Below are 17426 nucleotides of genomic sequence, written 5' to 3'. Positions count from 1 at the left end.
GGGCAACTCAGCAAGAGGATTTACACAGTTGTGGCAAGGATTCTGCCAAAACTAGAGAAGCTGGACTGTACTCTCTGGTACTACCCTATGATTTGTGCTGTAAATGACTCTGTGCAGGGCCAGTTCTGAGTCTGATCAATCCTGGAACAGCATCACAGACTTGTACTAAATCCATGCCTAGTTCATCTTTAGGACTGCAGCACAGCACCAAATAGTAGAATGCTCATTTTCCCTCACTAAAAAGGAGCCTCTTCTAGAAAATAAACCATTGCCAGATAATTATGTCATTTTGGTTTATCTTTGTGTCCTTTGCCTTCCTTTCTCTGAGTTTATCTTGACTTTCTTTTTACAGTAGTTCCCATGGCACTAGTCTGCTGTAAATTCAGCTAGGGTTCATAATTATCTTTGGAAAACACACACACACAAACAGCCACCAGGAATATCTTATTTTTTTGTTTTCATTATAAAACTCATAAGAAGGACTAGCACTGTCACTACCGCAGAATGATGGGTTTGAGGAAGGCCTCCTTGGAGACAAGCAAAATTTTCCATATGCCTGTGAAATGAAATAAAGGGCACCTGCTGAGTTCTATTTATCATTGCAGACCCTTCTGACTAGCAGCTGGGATTTTGCTAACATGAAAAAGTCTAAAAGGGTACTATATTTGTAATTTGGTTGGATTTTGGAACAGTATTAAAAATATGTACTTTTTTCATTTCTTTCCTTCATGGCAATCCACCCAAGATATGGATTCTTTGCTGATATGAGGGGACATAATCAAAACCTGCAAGTGTGCAGGTTTTATGTCTGTGGGGCAACAAACCCAGTGCCAATACTCAGGTGGGGCTGTTCTCAAATCTCTTCCCTTCCTCCAACATGGATCCTCATACACGACACAGGAACATGCATATTTTAAATATCTGAGAACTGGCATTCAGACATTGGTGATACTAGAGACTCCCTCATCACAGAATCCCCAAGGCTGGAAGAGACCTTCAAGATCTAATCCAATCATTAACCTTCCCCAACCACAGTCACCCCTAAGCCGTAGCCCCAAGCACCACAGCCAGAAGCTTCTTGAATTTTTCCAGAGACTGTGACCCCACTGCCTCCCTGGGCAGCTCATGCCAATGCCTGACCACTCTTTCAGTGAAAAAACCCCTTTGCCCAGGTCCTGACTGCTTTCACTGTCAGAAAGAGCCTGTGCCTGGTGTTTTGAGATCAGGGGAGGGTGATGAATAAACCAGCATGGATCATCATTACAAATGTGTTTCCTCTCTGTTCTCCAGGTAAAGGTAAGACCTTGGAGATGGCTCCTGGGTCCCTGTGGCTCAGCAGCATTTCCATGTGAGTTTGGATCTCTGTGGACAGTAACAATTTGATTAATGTGGCAGTGATTACAGCTAGAGTTGAACCCTAGGTGAAGTCTTCCCAGCTTCCTCATCAATGTACTGATGATAAATCAAATCCTGACAACTCTTTAAGTAGATCAGATTTATTGGAAGTTAATAAAACAGGGAAACCTGCAGATCCAGCAGTTCATATACACCCCAAATTAACAATGAACACAAAGTCCCATCCTCAGGAACTGCACACCTCTTCTCCTTCACCACTTACAGAAAAGGGAGGGAAAGGGAGGAATCTTAAATTCCACAAGAAACAACATAATATACAGGTCATAGTTACAGATAAATCCTGCAGCCCCTTCCTAAACTGAACCAATGTTTAAGGTTTTAAGAACAGCCCCAAACTTCAAGGTATGTCTGCATCAGCTGTGAAAGAAAAGGACAGAATGACTGTGTGCACTGACTATTAAAAAAATGTTTTGATAGTAAAGAAATAAAAAGATTTCTCCTTCCTGTTCTATAACCTATAGAGAGGATATTAATGTCCAATGGAACTGAAAGTTGCTCTGCCCAAGTCCAAGAGCTGTTAATTTTCAAAACAAAAGGCAGAAAAAAAATTAGAACAAAATTTAGTTACAAAGTTGGTATACCACAACTATTTATAAATAAAAGTAGAAATATTTTATATTTATATACATAGACATCACCTGATATTTAAGGATACACATTGTGTTAAAATAGCATTCTTGTCCCTTTCCTGCTGCTCATTTAGTTGCAAAAAATTAGAATACACGTATTTGATGCCAAAGCTAATATATACATCATAACTTAAAAATAGACAGCAGACATTGGAATAGGAAAAATGTACCCCCCAAAAAATTAAATAGGTATTTTTATGTTCTTCTTAAAATAGGCAATGGCTACATTTTAATTATAGATTTAATTATGCAGTATCTTTAGTTAAAATTCATCTAACTTTGCATTATAACTAATAATGCTCCTGTATGTTTTACAGTATCAGAAAATACCACAAATTCTCTGTGCTTAGTGTAGGAAATATTGCGAAAACATAAATGTGTGCAAAGACTGGATACAGATATTCTAACTGTGATGAAACTATGGCCTAAAGGTACAGGCCCAGGATATGTGTTGGGTAATATCAAATGGCACTATATGAGATACTTTTAAGCAGGAAAATGCTTAAAAGTAAATGCTTAAAAAATGCTTAAAAAAAAATTCCTATTTGATAACTCCGCATGTTATGACTTGCCAATACGTCACCTACTTTTTTGTGAAAGTGAGATTCTGCTCCAGAAATCTGGCCTGCTGTAAGTGAATTTTCTTTTGCTTCATCACTTAGTTACACCTGCTGAGAGTTTGGGGTTTAAAACACATCCGGATTGCTGTGGGAGCTGGGGGTGAGGAGGGCTGAGCTGGGCTGTCACCACACAGATGTGAGGAGGGCTGAGCTGGGCTGTCAGCACATGGGGACACAGTTGTGAGGAGGGCTGAGCTGGGCTGTCACTACATGGGGACACAGATGTGAGGAGGGCTGAGCTGGGCTGTCACTACATGGGGACACAGATGTGAGGAGGGCTGAGCTGGGCTGTCACCACACGGTGACACAGATTTGAGGAGGGCTGAGCTGGGCTGTCACCACACGGTGACACAGATTTGAGGAGGGCTGAGCTGGGCTCTCACCACACGGTGACACAGATGTGAGGAGGGCTGAGCTGGGCTCTCACCACACGGTGAGGTCCGGCCGCACGCCCTTGAAGTCGCTGACGGTGAAGGAGCGGGAGCGGCGGCGCAGCGGGGCGCGGGCCGCGGGCCGGCCCTGCAGCAGGCCCCGGTAGGCCGCGGAGCACAGGAAGCGAGGGTAGCTGTCCTGCTCCATCAGCCGGTACACCGTGCTCTGCGCCGCGTCGAAGGTGTTGCGCAGGGGCTGCCCCATGCTCTGGCTTGTGGCTTCCTTGGTGTGAAAGTCCAGATTCACCTGGGGGACGAGGAAAACGGTACTTGTTTAATGTACATTCATGCATATCCAGTATTATTATCTACAGATACTGTACCCTAGGAAAAGATTTTTCTGATAAGAGTGAAGCCTTAAGTTTGAGCCTTCATATTTTCCAGATTCTGTGCTTCATTAGTTTATAATTCTGAACTTCTCATAAAGCGTTGGCAAGTTCTTTCCACAGCTTAGACAAAACAATCTTTTTCCAACCCCAGAAACAAGGACACTGTTGCAGCTTCAGGCCCAAAAAGTGCAAAAACCAGGGAATTCAGGAGAGCAGACTGGGAGGATGGGACTGGAGCACCTGGAGCTGGAATTGGACAATTAACCCCAAGATGGAAATGGACCAAAACTTATAAAAGTGTAAAAACTTGTGACTTGTTGTCCGTCTTGGCTGGAGCCACACCCAGATCTTGTACTGCCCAAGGTGTATCCTGTGAAGGCCTTTAATAAATCCCTACTTTATTCCTTTAACTCTGCCCAGCCTCTGTTCTAGTAGCCTCTCAAGGCATCAGGAGGACCTTGAATCCCCCATACAACAGGATATTAACACCACAAAATCGGTCTGTTCGCCTTCAGCGGTGGCTCTCAGAAAGTCTCCACAAATGTATCATTGGTACCATGGAAAGCTGGGGAAACAGAAGAAAAACTCTGATCTTTGACTAAAAGTAGCTTTCTAACAGTGATCACTGTATGGTCACAGCTTCCCAGCTTTGCAATACCAGACTATTACAGATCTCCCCTGCTCTCATGTAGGATTAAAGTAGAACTTGTTCTAGTGAGATGACATTAGTGAACAGTTAAAATTTCTGGTTTCTGTGTAGTTTGTGTAGTAGGAAGGTGAGAACATTCTATTTTTTTTTTTTTTTTTTTATTTAAATGGGTCTCTGAAGGCTTTAGATTTGGAAAGCATATCAAAATGACTATTTACTCCATGTGCTGCTGCATTCACCCTGGGAAATGTTTAATATTATAAGAATTTTAATGAAGTGACAGGCACTGGTTCAAGCACATTATTTTGAAAAATAAGGTAGAATATATATAAAAATTGTTGGCCCAATCAAAAAGTGACTTCTATAATGTTTTTCTTTTCCTCCCTGAGAGGCACCTGTCATTTCCATACAACTAGTCCAAAGAAATAGTCTAGATCTAAGAGCTGAAGGGCAATTAGTGATCAGAGAAGGGTCCACTCATCCAAAATTTTATGATCCCATCAAACTGTAGGCTCAGAAATATGTGTAAAAGAGTTTTGCTGGACAAGGAGTTAGAGGAGATGTGCAAGCTCCAGAGCTGTGTGGTCTCCGCTGAACCCAAGGGAGGAAGTCAGACCAAAGCCTAGTGTCCAAGGTGAACCACAGCATCTACCCTGCCTGCACCAAGCTCAAGCATGGCAGAGAAAGAAATTTTATGTTACTATGACTTCCCTGCCCTGTCTTCTCAGCTTTCTCCTGCTCATCTCTTTGCTTCAATCACTGTCTCAAGCATTGACAGTGTCAGTGCTTGTTACCTGTCCAGGGCTGCTTCTCCCCAAAGGCACACAGCAGGGAAAGGAATGGAAAGGGACATATGTCCTTCAAAATGGGCTTTTCCTAGGAAAAGCAGATCTGAATCCTAATGCAATCTATGGGAATTGCAGGTGGAAACTGCACCACTTTGCAATCCTTTCCCTAAAATGAGAATTATACCTTTTTCACCCTTGTTACAAGGAAGCAGAAATTAGTGTTTAACTCCTCCTATTCTGGCAAATAAAAAAATACAGCTATTGGCAAGTGACATATTTGATCTACTCTAATGTGACAGAATTAAAGGAAACTGTAAGTCAAAAAGACCTACAAGCCTCACAAGAGGCTGCTTGTGATTTCACTGAAAAGTTGATGATCTCCCAACCTGTTCACCTCCTTTTTAAGGCAGGCAAAAAATGATTTCTTTTGTTCATTTATAAACCCTTTCTAACACACTTCAGTAAAATGAAGAAGTTGGAAATATGAAAACTTTTTTCATTCTTAGGATACTAAAAAAAGGTCTTAGTGTTGGTGAGGATTGTCATATCAGCATTGTTGTGTGACAGTAACACACCAGGGGTATTCAATTGGAGATGGAGGGGTGGAAAAGGGAGAGGGAGTCAATCAAGACAAGACCATGCTCCTTCCAGAGTTTTGACTTTTATGAAAGTCTTCTCAAATCAGAGGACTGCAGGATTAGCTCTTGAAGCTGCTTCTGGGCATGCACTTCTTAAAAAAAGAGTTTCACCAGATGCAGTTGTGTCAATCAAACACTGTGTATAATGAGGAAGCTCTTTACCTCTTTTGGAGCATCTTTCTGTACGAATGTTTCAAAAATGGCCTTGGCTTTTGGCAGAAGTTCATGTGCACTTTTGCTTTTCTTGTAATCCTCGCAGGCTATCCAGAACTCAATGTTCTCCTCACTGAACTCAGTTTTCAGAAACTTTGTGAAGGCATCCAGCCCAGCTACAAAAGAGAAAGTTTGAACTGCATAAAAAAAATATGTTCTTATCAGACAGTTACTCTTTCAAAGAGTCTGTGCAAGGTAGTAAAATACGTTTCGCTCCCTTAGAATAATACCACATTATAGATAATTATCCTAGAATACATAAATGCTTTAAAATAAGTACAGTTTCTCCATTATGATCCTGCAACTCTCCTTACAAAATTCTCAGCATCAATAAAAAAATGCTACCAAGATCTCCTAAATTTAGAAAAAACATTAAGCAAAACATGTGGGACTATGTGTAAGTGGTGAACTTTATTCCAGCTGAATTCACGTTGAATTTGAATCTTTGCTCATAAGTAAACTACTCTTCATCAACAATTTAAAATGGATGGCTTTCAGCATCTCTGTAACTAGCTTTATCCTACTGTTGTTATGCTGTGGATATTTTCTTTGCCAAGCATGCTTCATCTGTGGCAATTGTGTGGATGTGAACTGTTCAAGGAACAGTTGAAAAGCCCACAGTGTCCAGCATTGTAGCTAAAACATACCTGTGCCCCTCCAAAATGAAGGCAGGAACATATGTGCATTTGATAATTATGGGAGCAGCAGGGCTTCTCAAATGATGGCCAATTTGTTTAGATACCCCCTCCCCAGCCAATTTTGGATCCAATCACTGGCTTAGAAACAAATTGTCAGGAGTGACAAAGTCTTTTCTTAAGTACATGGAGCATATGCAGTCAGGAATATTTGAGCAGTATTATGGTTAAATGTTCCTGTTTACTGAAGGGACTCTTTGTTGTCTGCTATATTACTTTGTTCAATAAAATACCAAACACAAAAATGATTTTAAACTATTTTCACAAGTTAACAGTAAGCTATAGCCGAAGAAGACAAGAAAAGCAGGAAACACATGCTGCCATAAATGACCCATCATACCTAGTTTAGGTAACTGGCATGTCTGTTCAAGGGCATAACTGGATTTTGTAATTTTCCATCCTTTACCATCACTTTTCCATCCTAACAGTCTGCATGGAGAGAGAAAAAACTACTGACCTTTCTCAGAAAGTAGTTTGTCAAAAGACTCTCCCCATTTCACTGCTTCTTCAGGAGACACACTGCTTAAGAAACAGAAAGGAGTTTTGAAGAATTGTTCATATTGTGCATTTAGGAAGCTGTGAAATACAGATTATCTGTCACCATTGTGGCTCAGGACTGTTCCACCTAGCCTTTGATTAGATCTCTTCACTAAGGGAGATCATTCTCTTAGGGGCTTCAGGAACATTTCCTTTAACTCACTCTCGACATTTTTTCCTGCAGAGTTATACTTCTTCTCTCTTTTTATAAAAACATCAGAGCAGAGGCTTTTCACTGTGGTATTTGTGTTGTCCTACTAATCTTTAAGGGAACTGAGACCATGTAGCATAGTAAAAGCCACAAGGGAAGCAGGTCTTGTCAGCTATTTAAACTTGAGATAGTCATGCAGAGATGTAGTTTTGAATATGCTCACTCTGAGGCTGTTACCACAATCTGCTTTTAATGAAATATGCAGAATTCTGTAGCCTGAAGACAAAACTAGCAATATGGTTTAGGTGTCAGTCTTACAGGACAATAGCACCTGTAATCTGGTTTGTTTACCACAAACATTTCAAATGCCATGTTATTCTGAGACACTGTGCCTCATTAATAAAACTCCTCATGTTCTTCATCAAGTATGTCAAGTTGCACATGTTTCACTTCAATTTTGAAAAATCTGCCCTAGGAAACAGCAAAGAAGGAAAAAAAAAGCAATTTTTATCTGTTGCTTTGTGGATATGAATGTTTAGAACCATTTTCGTTCCAGGACAAATCACAAGACACTGAAAGTAGCAGTAAGTGACTGGTCTGGGATTGATCAGACGATGGACTGAACATTTCTGGAATATGATCCCACTTCCTCATCAAGGCCTGCTGTTCCGTTTCCTGATTTATATACTTTGGGCTCCCTTGGCAGGGAGGAGGCACTTGAAGTTAAGGTGAAAGGAAATTCCAATCTCTTTGGTAGGGAATTTAGGCCAGTAATGACTCTGGGTTTGCACAAAACTCGAAAGGAGGCTTTTTTTTTTTTTTTAATTTTAATAGGTGCCGCATGTTTAATAGCTGAAGTATTTTCTTGCAGGAATGAAAACTTTAACTAGGGAGAAGAAAACAGTTCATGAGGAGAGGTACAAAGGTTGGAGAAATTAAATTTGAGAAAGCAGGGGGATTTTGGAGTCAGGGAAAACGAGACCTCACTCCCTTACAGCATTCATTAGTTATGAGAATTACAGAAAGTACAGAGAACTCTGTCAGCTTCAGGTTCCTGTACCTACAGAAATTATTTTGGCCATAGTGAAATATAAAGCCTTATGACTTTAGACCACATACTCAGTTCACAAAGGCATAAAAGGCTGGAGAGGATCTTTGCTGGGTTTGGAAACTCCTACTGTGAGTTTCTGGTTGTCCTTTAGCATCTGAAACAACCTGGGAGCCTCACAGACCCCCAACACCACAGTACAGCAGTGAGCTTGTACAATAATAGACAGAAACCAATATTTGTTCTACTTTGCCACTTTCTAAATATGAGAAGAAACTAATTTAAACTAAGAGATAGACATTTAAACTAAAAATGAACTTTTAAATGGACAGATTATTTAACTTTCCTACTATCACCCCAATTTCCATCTGCAGTGTTTTATTAAAATCTCTTCCTACTTATTTTAGTAACTCTGTGTGAAATATGGAAATCATAAAAGCTAAGTAAATCACTTAACTAATTTCATACTATTATCTCACTTTTTTATTTGAGAAAGTGTAAATTTGTTTGGTTTTCTTTCCATTTTTGATAAATATAATTGTCACTTAATTCCAAATATAAGACCAGCAAAAATCTATGAGTTTCTCTTCCATACAAGAACAGTCAAAGCTCTTTTAGTCAGGCACCAGCTGAGAGTAACATGGTAAAAGAGAGCTGGATGAATGAGGAAATGATGTTAAAAGGGGGAAATTCTTCAGAGAATTGTTACTGCTCTGAAAGTGCTGTCTGGCAGATTGTAAGAATGCAGTGAATGGCTGTACTTTGCATTAAATACTTGGGTGTATGATGTGAGCCACCCAGCACTGTCTGCCTCTGCTTTCTCTTTACAGATGCAATCTTAGAATGGTTTGACATGTCTGCAAACAGGATATCTCAAAATTTGAGCATTAAACACAGCCTGGTTACTCAGATGCACCAGTGGGATTGTATAGATACCCCCTCCCCAGCCAATTTTCCACGGGTTCTGGAAGCAGACTTTGGGCCTTAGGTGACTTCTGCCATGTGCTCATTAGTTAGCACATTAATGGCTTGTAGAAGCATCTCTGGTCAAAGCAGGCAGCTTGGTTAGAAAGTGGGAACTGCTGGAACAAGAGAAAAGGCTGTGGTAAGCACTGAAGTGTTCTGGAGTGATTTGTGGTGGAAAGAAGGGGCCAATACATTTTTTAAGCCACAGTGTTGTAGAATTCTGCATATTCCTTCTTTTCAGTCAGGACCTACAAATGCAATTCTTAATATAGCAGTGACATCTTGGTACTCCATTGAAGTGCAGAATTAAACTCTTATGGAAGTCAGTAAACCCAAGATTGTACCCTGCATCTTTATGGTAAATACTAGGGACAATACTACCAGAGTGTATGAATGTTGGAGACAAGAGTGTTCAACCAATTACTGCAGCTACTGAAGAACTCTGCATTCACTATTTAACACAGCTATGGCAGTAGTACATCACAGAAGTCTTTGGAAAACCTGCTTTGCCAGGAGCTGTATGACTTTCCTGCCAGCTGCATTCTGAGAGGATTATTGCTCTGTACAGTCAGTGGACCCGTACCAAGGCTGCTGGCACAGGGTTTAAAACTCTCTGCAAATATATGGGGACCAAGTGGCGTGAAAACACTGCTGATTACCTCAATGCATACCGGGTAATTCTGTAGTGTTTGAAAATTTATCAGGGTAACCCAAGCATGCAAAGTGTTACTCTGCCCAATATGAATGCACACACGGGTACAGGAAACATCCGAAGTCACACAGGTTCTTCTTGGAGGGAATCCCCAACCAACCCAGTCTTTTACAATGTTTACCTTGCTGCTTTTGTCAAGTTTCCAGGTTTGCCAAGGTGATCACTTTCATGGAATTCAGGTTTCTGCAGGAGCAGGCTCAGCCTATTTCTCTTCTGCTTAGCTCTACAACAGAATTGGAGTAGCTTTTCAAGAAACGTTGTAGAAAGTTGGTTTTCATCTCTCAAGCATCCTCTGCTTCTGCATTATAGAGCTCCCTATTTTCACGTACAGTAATGCTCGTGTTACTTCTCCTAGATATATTATTATTATTAATAGTTTTTTTCTTCATAGCTTAGCACATATGTTGCACTGACAAAGAAAAATGGAAATCCTTTGATTTTCAGCATCCTTATAATTTATTTTAAAGATGAAGGGCCAAACTTCCCGTTAGAGAATGTAAACAGTTGGCTAAGCGTCTTCTACTTTTAATGTTTCACAAAGAAAAAAAGGAAGTATTGCTTCCTGGCATTTGAAATTTTTGAAAAAAGCTTTCCCGGATCATATTCAGGCTTTAGAGAAGCATTTCTCAGAACTTCTTGCAAACTCTCTTTCTTAGTATTTTTAGATCATTAATTTGGTATGTTTCTTGTCCTCAAAAAAAACCAATAGTTCTTTGAATAACTCTTCTTAAAGAGTTAATATTTTATACATACAGTTTCTAGGACTGCAGTTCATGAGTTCTCATATATATGTCAAAAATAAAATTAGCTGTGCCCTAAATTCACCCCCAAAAAACTATGCTAGAAGAATCCTCCATGTAAACAGAACATGCAGAAGGTCGGCATGAGCGGAACACTTACCCAGGCTTGCTTGCCTTGTGTGGCTCTTCCTTAATCGCTGATTTCATGACTTTGTGATAGGGTTTATCCTTTGAAGCAGAAATGTTGAGTTGGGGGAATAAAAGAAGTGGGTTCTCCATCTCCTCTAGAGAAGCTTCTGGCAAGGTTCCCTTTGCTCCCTCGCCCCCGGTGCGTGCTGGCTCAGGCTCTCACATGCTGCAGCAGCCTGGACTGCCCTGGCCAGCCCCAGCCCTGTGTCCAGAGGAGGTGGTGGCAGGAGGTGGCTCTGAACTGGCCACTGCAGCTGTGCCCATGCCGGGCTGTAAGGGCAGCTCTGGTTGTGCCCTCGTCCCTTGGGGAAATGACACTGCAGCTCCGCAGGGCTCACACTGGAAACCGCAGCCCAGAGCGGCGGCTGCTCTGCGCAGCTCAGCTCTCACTCGGGGTAGTGTGACACCAGCCCGTGCTCCCAAACACCAGTACATGCCCTAGGCTCCTAAAATTAACCTTAATGACAGTAATGTCACATGAAATAACATCCAGCCTTCTCTTCAGCTCCCAGAGGCACCCCATCTGCCCTTAAGCTGCCCTCTGCAGCCTCAGTGCCATGTGCTGCACACAGCTCCATCCACAGCACCCTGACTTCAAACTCAGAGTTTCTCAGCGTCTCCTCCAAGCTTTGGCTGATCAATCATTTTGCAAGCAGATATTTTAATTTTTGCAGCATTCTTCAGAAATGACAACAACCCACTTCTAGTTTCCAGTTTGTCCAGTAAATGCTCCCTCTTTCACTTCTCTGTCTGTGGATTTATTTTTACTTGCAATCTCCCACCCAGGATAGAAAGTCTTTAGTTCAGAAAAAAAAATAAATCTGTGTTTTTCTAAATGTTATTTTGTTACTAAATAACCCAAAACTTCTCATTTCAGTTTTCACAAGGTAAAAATGTATTAATCTTTGAGGTTCATCAGCACAAGTTATCTCTCCACATATAAGTCTATTGTCAGTTAAGTTTCTTGGGTTTAAGTTCAGTTTCTGTTGGAGGTGTCATTGGAACAACACATCTAATAAAGAAACATCTTCAGTGTTAGCTGAATGAGGCACTAGAAAGGGTTAAAATTACTGCAGTAGTTAATTTAATAGTTGTCATGTTTTTAATGGCAGTGTCTCATTTTGATTTCTAAGGTAGGGGACAGAGCTTCGAGGAGAAGACATGACCTCTGTCCTGGTTTAGGTCAAATTTGAGAGAGAATCCCCAAACAGGGCTTCTCCAAAAACAAACCCACACGGCCCCGCCCCCAACCGGTTCGGGAAGAATTCCTCGGAGAGAGGTGGAAAGAACCTGTTTATTTGACAAGCACAACACCCCCAGCACACACAATGAACAATACCGGATGACACCACTCTTCCACTGCTCTGAGAAAGATGACAAATTCAGCAAGTCTCTCCTGGGGGTTTGCTGTTATCAGTCCCTCCGGCGCTGAGGCAGCTGCTGCAGTCACAAGGTGTAACCTTTCTCTCCGTGTTCTAAATCCCAGTCCGGAGCAGTCAGCAGGTCCAACGGGGTGGGGGGAACAGTCCAGAAAGGAATTTGGACTGTTTAGCTAAAGTAACTAATGAGAAGGGGGGGGAAAAAAAAGCAAGAGCAAGCAAAGCAGAAGCGAAGCAGAAGCAAGAGTGAAAGCAAAAAGCAGGGCCAAAAAGCAAAAAAGCAGCAACATGCACTGGTGCTATCTGGATGTCCCGCCGTGGCTGATAAGAGGCCCAAAACAAAACTCTCATTCTGCCAGTCTTAAAGGCACAGAACATAATATCCAGCATAAATTACACACACGAATGGGGATAACAGTCACCCTAGGACAACCTCATTACCTCCCATAATTTTATTACATGGGTACTTCTGGTGAAAGTCCCACTGTGGCCTTTATTGTGTGGAGCTGAGGAGAATGGGAATGGGAAATACTAATTTTCAAAAGAAATGAAAATAATCCCAACTCTGCTGGGAATCCAAATTTGTGAAACATTAAAAGAAGAGTAAGATGTAATCTGTAATGATTTTTTTTAAGAGTTAACTGAAAAACTCTCATGTGCTGCATGTGTGATACAAATTTTAAAATCAGACTGAATGGGGAACAGTGCACAAGTGCCTTTTATAACCTAAGGGACTTTAGGAAGCAGGGTTACAGTTTAAACTTAATTTTCAATTTCAGAGAAGGCTTATATCATGCATATTTTAATCTGGCTTTAACCGCAGCTGTGTTTAATAATTTATTCTGCCTTTTACAGATAAATAAATAAAAAATGACTGCATGATCTTATTTCACTTTTCTGCAATAGTGGTGGTCACATGAGCTTTTTTTACCTGTTACATTTATAAAATACTGTCTGTGCTCATCTGACATAATTTTGTTACCTGATTGTTTGCTGATTTCAGCTCCCAGAAAATATTTGTAATTGTAGCTTCTGCATTCCATCTAAGCTGATTTAAGAAAGATTTGGAGCATGGAATATAATTCAGAAGTGAGTTATGAGGGGCCACTGTGCCAGGCACCTTCTAGATGGGGATGAACAGCTGTGTCCCATCTTTCAGCACCCACCAGCCATGGTCTGAAGGGCCTGTCCAACTCACTCTTCAATGACCCTAAATAGGTTTTATGCCTTGGATGATTGAATTATTCCTGTACTACAGTGCAAGCAATTGTGTCAGTCCTGACTGCAGCAGTGTTCTGTGCACCTCCTGAGAATTCACTTGGAAATCTGGAGGAGCCAGGGGGGGGAATAAATCACAAACAATTTTTCCCCCACTCACTCACACTTCCCCCCCCATTAGTAGAAAGCTTATACTAAATCTAGGCCATGAAGTAGCAAAATTGCATCCAAGTCAGTCTGTGTTTTGTCAGCACTGCTGCTGCTGCTAATGAGCATCCTTGTTTTGAACTGTAAGCTGCAATAGTTATAGTAACAGTATTAATGACCCTGTAAATGCTTCTGGGCCATTTTGCGTGCTGCAAGATGACAATGCAGGAAAATGAACAAGTTATTTTAAAACCAGATAAAGCAGACCCAGAATATTATGTTGATGACATGACTAGAGATCTAGAAAACTCCTAAGAAATTTGTGATGAGAACTAAATGTCCTGTTTCCCAACCATTTCTCTAACCACTGAAATACATTCACCCATCTGTTGGGAAGGAGGCTACTGATTTTTAAGCCCTCAAATCAAGATTCTGAAATGTGAGAACAATATTGAGTTAATGTTCTATTACTTGCAGAAATACATTTTTTAATGGTTTGATGAATACTAAATGTATTTTCATAGCAATCTTCATGTGACACAAAAGTAAAATTGAATAGAGCATAAAGTGCAGGATGATGAGGTGATGTCCTGATCTTTTGGGCCTTCCTGTTCTTTGGCTGAAAAGTATCTGCGCTGGCTTCTGTTGGTGTTTGATAAGGTCCTGTCACAGCTGATGATCAGGTCATGCTTGATTTGTATAGACACAGCAGCTGCCCTCTGTGAAAGAAATATTGACTGACAGTGTTAGCAACAAGGCCATTGTATTGTACACTGAGAATGTCATATTTCCTTTTTACAGGGACTCTCTGAGAGATTCAGGCTTTCAGTCGTGCTGAATAGAAGTGCAGCCCCAACTGAGCAGTTCAATTCAGCACAAAGACCTGGAGCACAATGGGAAATCCTCCTTTGTCAGTAATCCCACAGCATCTCTCTCCAAAGCTGTTTTCCTTACTTCCCAGATAAATGCAAACTTTGCCTCTTCCATTTCCATTCTCATGTTCTGGCACTGCCCAGGCTCCTCCACAGCCAAGTTTCAGCACTGTTCTTATTCAAATCCAGTCTTACCAGTATGGCTTTTGTTGGGTTAGGTTTCTGCTGAAGGGAAGCAATATTTATAAAAAAAAACAAAATACCAAAACCAATAGTGTTTTTAATGTTTTTTCTAACAGGAGGAAATAAGCATGGAAAGAAACTTCACTGAAGAGCATGGGCTGAAAACATGAGTTTCCATATTTCGTTTTCATGTAAAGACATTTGAACACTTGAAAATTAAAATTATGTATTTTGAACTAATTTGGTTTTAATTAATAATTCTACTCTTCAGTCACTTCTGAGCAATTTATCACTCCTCATATTTATGTTGTTTATTCCTTATTGGAAACAATAATTGGACTTAAAATTTAATAATAATATGATTCAAGTCATGGTTGGTTCTTTCTCTTCCCCATGAAGTAAATCCAAAAGGAAAGGAGATCCATTGGAAATGTCAAGTAGGGGATCTTGCTGTCTGCTAATTCAGGGAATTTGTTTAGTGGTGCCCTTAAAAGATGCATCCCAGGGGAGGAAGTGGTTGTGTGGGGTTCTTCAGTTAGATAAGGAGGACCATTGCAACGCCTGCACACAGCTCACGTTAAAAAACGTGTTTTACTCCTTTGTTGCTGCTGTATAAAAGGAAGGAAACAAAATTGCATTGTTTTAGATATGAAGCACTGACAGCAGGAACATAACACTTTGCTTTTGGCGTCTGCTAACCAGGCATTGCTAAAGGATTTTTTAAGCCATTTCTGATGAAAACTCAAGAGTAGCGCAGGGTTGGGTGTCCTTGTAGCTTCATCAGAACTTCTGCTGAGGAAAGTGTTTAAATCCATGCTAAGCTGAATTAATTTTTTTGGTCTTTTGAAAGGTCAGAATAAGAAAGTGAGTCTGCAAAGTTCTCAGCTGTATTCATTTCCTGCCTGGCCCGTGGTTCCCGGCCGGCATCTCTGATTAGCGCTGTTTACAAGTGACATACGTCACTGTCACCATTAATCTTCAGGCAGTCGTTTCCTTGGCTGAGCCCTGCGGTGTTTGCAGCCAGCTTTGACATCAGTGTTCATTAGACAATGGCGTGTTAATGACCAGCTTCTGGAAAGGCTCACCTTCCACACTCACAGACCTCTTTTAAAATGTGGTTTTTTTCATTGTGCTGTTCACCGGAAATGCTGCAGGTGGGTATGTTCTCTAAATCCTGCCCAAAATATCCTTCCTACTGGAGTTCTGCACCACTGGATTTATTTCTGTTTTACAGAAACCCAGAACAACTCCTCACATGACAACCTGATCTTGAGGGTTTTTTTAGGTTTAAAGACAGATGTTATCAACCCATGGCAATGGAGCAAACAGCAGCTGAGAGTTTTCTGGTCCTTCTGGGAAAGGAGTGAGACTGTTGCTTGGTCATGCACAAGAAGGCTGTGACTCCTAATCCACTGACTATTAACCATAATATCAAACTCCCTACAGATAGGGAGTAATATCTGCTCCCTACAGAGCACAAGGGAATGAAATCTGTGTTGCATCAGGACTGAGTCCGCTATTGCTGAACCACTGGGTGGTTTAAGCAGAGCCAACATGCTTAATGCTGGGCATGTTCTTCTTCTGCTTTTCCAGTCAGACTATCAGGAACATCTCAGGATGCTGCAGCCCAGGCTGACCTACCAGGGCAGGCATTGCCAAACATCCACAGTGATTCTGCAATATTTTTTTTCAACTTATATGTTATTATATTTTATTGTTACTTCTTCCTGATAACACTTTGTTCTTGCATCCTGAATTTAGCTGAGGCAAATAGTCCAAGGGCTTACAAAGGGGTATGGTGGATTTCCCATCAGAGCAGTAAAAAAAATTGGTACCCAAAAAACTTGAAAATGTATAGCTAAATTTCCATATATATGTAAATATATTATCTTCAAAGTCTGTCAAAAGAAGACAGCATCTGAAGATATAAAAGCTACATGTCAGTCTGATCTTTCTCTTCAGCAATTACCCAAAGACATTAATCACGAAAATTAGGTAAAAATATTAATGTTACATCACATTTCAGTGCAATCTTCAGAATGACTGAGAAATTTTCCAGGAAGGTTCAACTGATTTTTGAGGACTGAAAAAAGTTGTATTCTAAAATGGAAGCTGGAACAGTTTTATTTCCTAGATTATGGAAGTTTTGCAGTTGTAGTTTTCTTTTCCTCCTCCCAAACTTAGAAATCTAATGAGGAGTTTGGCTTCAAGGCAGGGATGTTCCTTGTCAGCCTTTACCAGTCAGTCATAGTCTCTCTTCTTCTTCTTCTTCTTTGCTAATACCAGAATTTCCAACAAAAGCCTTCTGTCACCAGGCATCAGGGTACCAGCTTTCCCAAAACTGCTATCCAATTTTTTACAGATTTGCAGGAACCCTCAAGAAAAATTGCTGGTTATCTAACACAGTGAGAGGCTGAGGGCTGTGAATCCTGGAGAGCCTTCAGGGAAGCTTCAGGCATAGCAGAGACAAGGCTTTGCTCTAGTAAAGTCCTTGTGTGAGTGTTTAATTCCAGTCATGCAAGAAATCTTATCTGATTCATTCGCAGAGTTGTGTTGGAGACTGTGTGATCTGGCAAAGATCTGAGACATTTTGGGACCCAGCAGATGTGAGCAGCAACAGCAGAAACAATTGAACCCATCCTTTGTTCTGCTAGGCAGCAGGATGGATTTTATGAATTCCTCACTGTCACCCTGTGCTGTTATTACCATGACAAAGACCTTGCCATTTGGGCACTATCCATTCCTCTAATTTTTCAGGCTTTTAGCCTGAGTTGTGGCATGCTTCATGATTGTTGTGGGTTTGATGATACACTTCTTAGCTTTTGCAGGAGTTGTCCTTGGTGACCTCTCTTTTCACACCAGATTCTCATCAGGCC

At 40.9% G+C, this 17426-nt stretch overlaps 1 protein-coding gene across 4 annotated transcripts; it reads right to left on the bottom strand.

Annotated features, from left to right (window-relative positions):
- Nucleotides 1–1480: 1480 nt before the first annotated feature.
- Nucleotides 1481–12413, bottom strand: RGS18 (regulator of G protein signaling 18). Of its 4 annotated transcripts, none has more exons than XM_030226791.2 (5): nucleotides 10723–12413; nucleotides 9944–10045; nucleotides 6866–6930; nucleotides 5663–5850; nucleotides 1481–3343 (listed from the first exon to the last, which is right to left on the bottom strand). In XM_030226791.2, the coding sequence occupies exons 1-5, from the start codon at nucleotides 10839–10841 to the stop codon at nucleotides 3089–3091; spliced, it is 729 nt and encodes a 242-aa protein (XP_030082651.1). In that variant the 5' UTR covers nucleotides 10842–12413; the 3' UTR covers nucleotides 1481–3088. The 4 variants fall into 4 exon arrangements, with proteins under 4 accessions (XP_030082651.1, XP_030082652.1, XP_018780219.1 ...); XM_030226792.2 differs by having other exon boundaries at nucleotides 6866–6927; nucleotides 10723–12412; XM_018924674.3 differs by having other exon boundaries at nucleotides 5663–5829; nucleotides 10723–12409.
- Between the last annotated feature and the right edge of the window lie 5013 nt (nucleotides 12414–17426).

This window comes from Serinus canaria, chromosome 8 (genome assembly GCF_022539315.1).
Source record: "Serinus canaria isolate serCan28SL12 chromosome 8, serCan2020, whole genome shotgun sequence".
Classification (NCBI taxonomy): Eukaryota; Metazoa; Chordata; class Aves; order Passeriformes; family Fringillidae; genus Serinus; species Serinus canaria.
This window is presented reverse-complemented; position numbering and strand designations above follow the sequence as displayed.

What these genes read in the sequence shown, in the direction of transcription:
- RGS18 (XM_030226791.2), bottom strand. Translation starts at nt 10,841, where the DNA reads ATGGAGAACCCACTTCTTTTATTCCCCCAACTCAACATTTCTGCTTCA. An exon ending in AACTTGACAAAAGCAGCAAG is followed by an intron (nt 6,931 to 9,943) that starts GTAAACATTGTA and finishes CTGTTTCTTAAG; the next exon opens with CAGTGTGTCTCCTGAAGAAG. An exon ending in CAAACTACTTTCTGAGAAAG is followed by an intron (nt 5,851 to 6,865) that starts GTCAGTAGTTTT and finishes TTTTTTATGCAG; the next exon opens with TTCAAACTTTCTCTTTTGTA.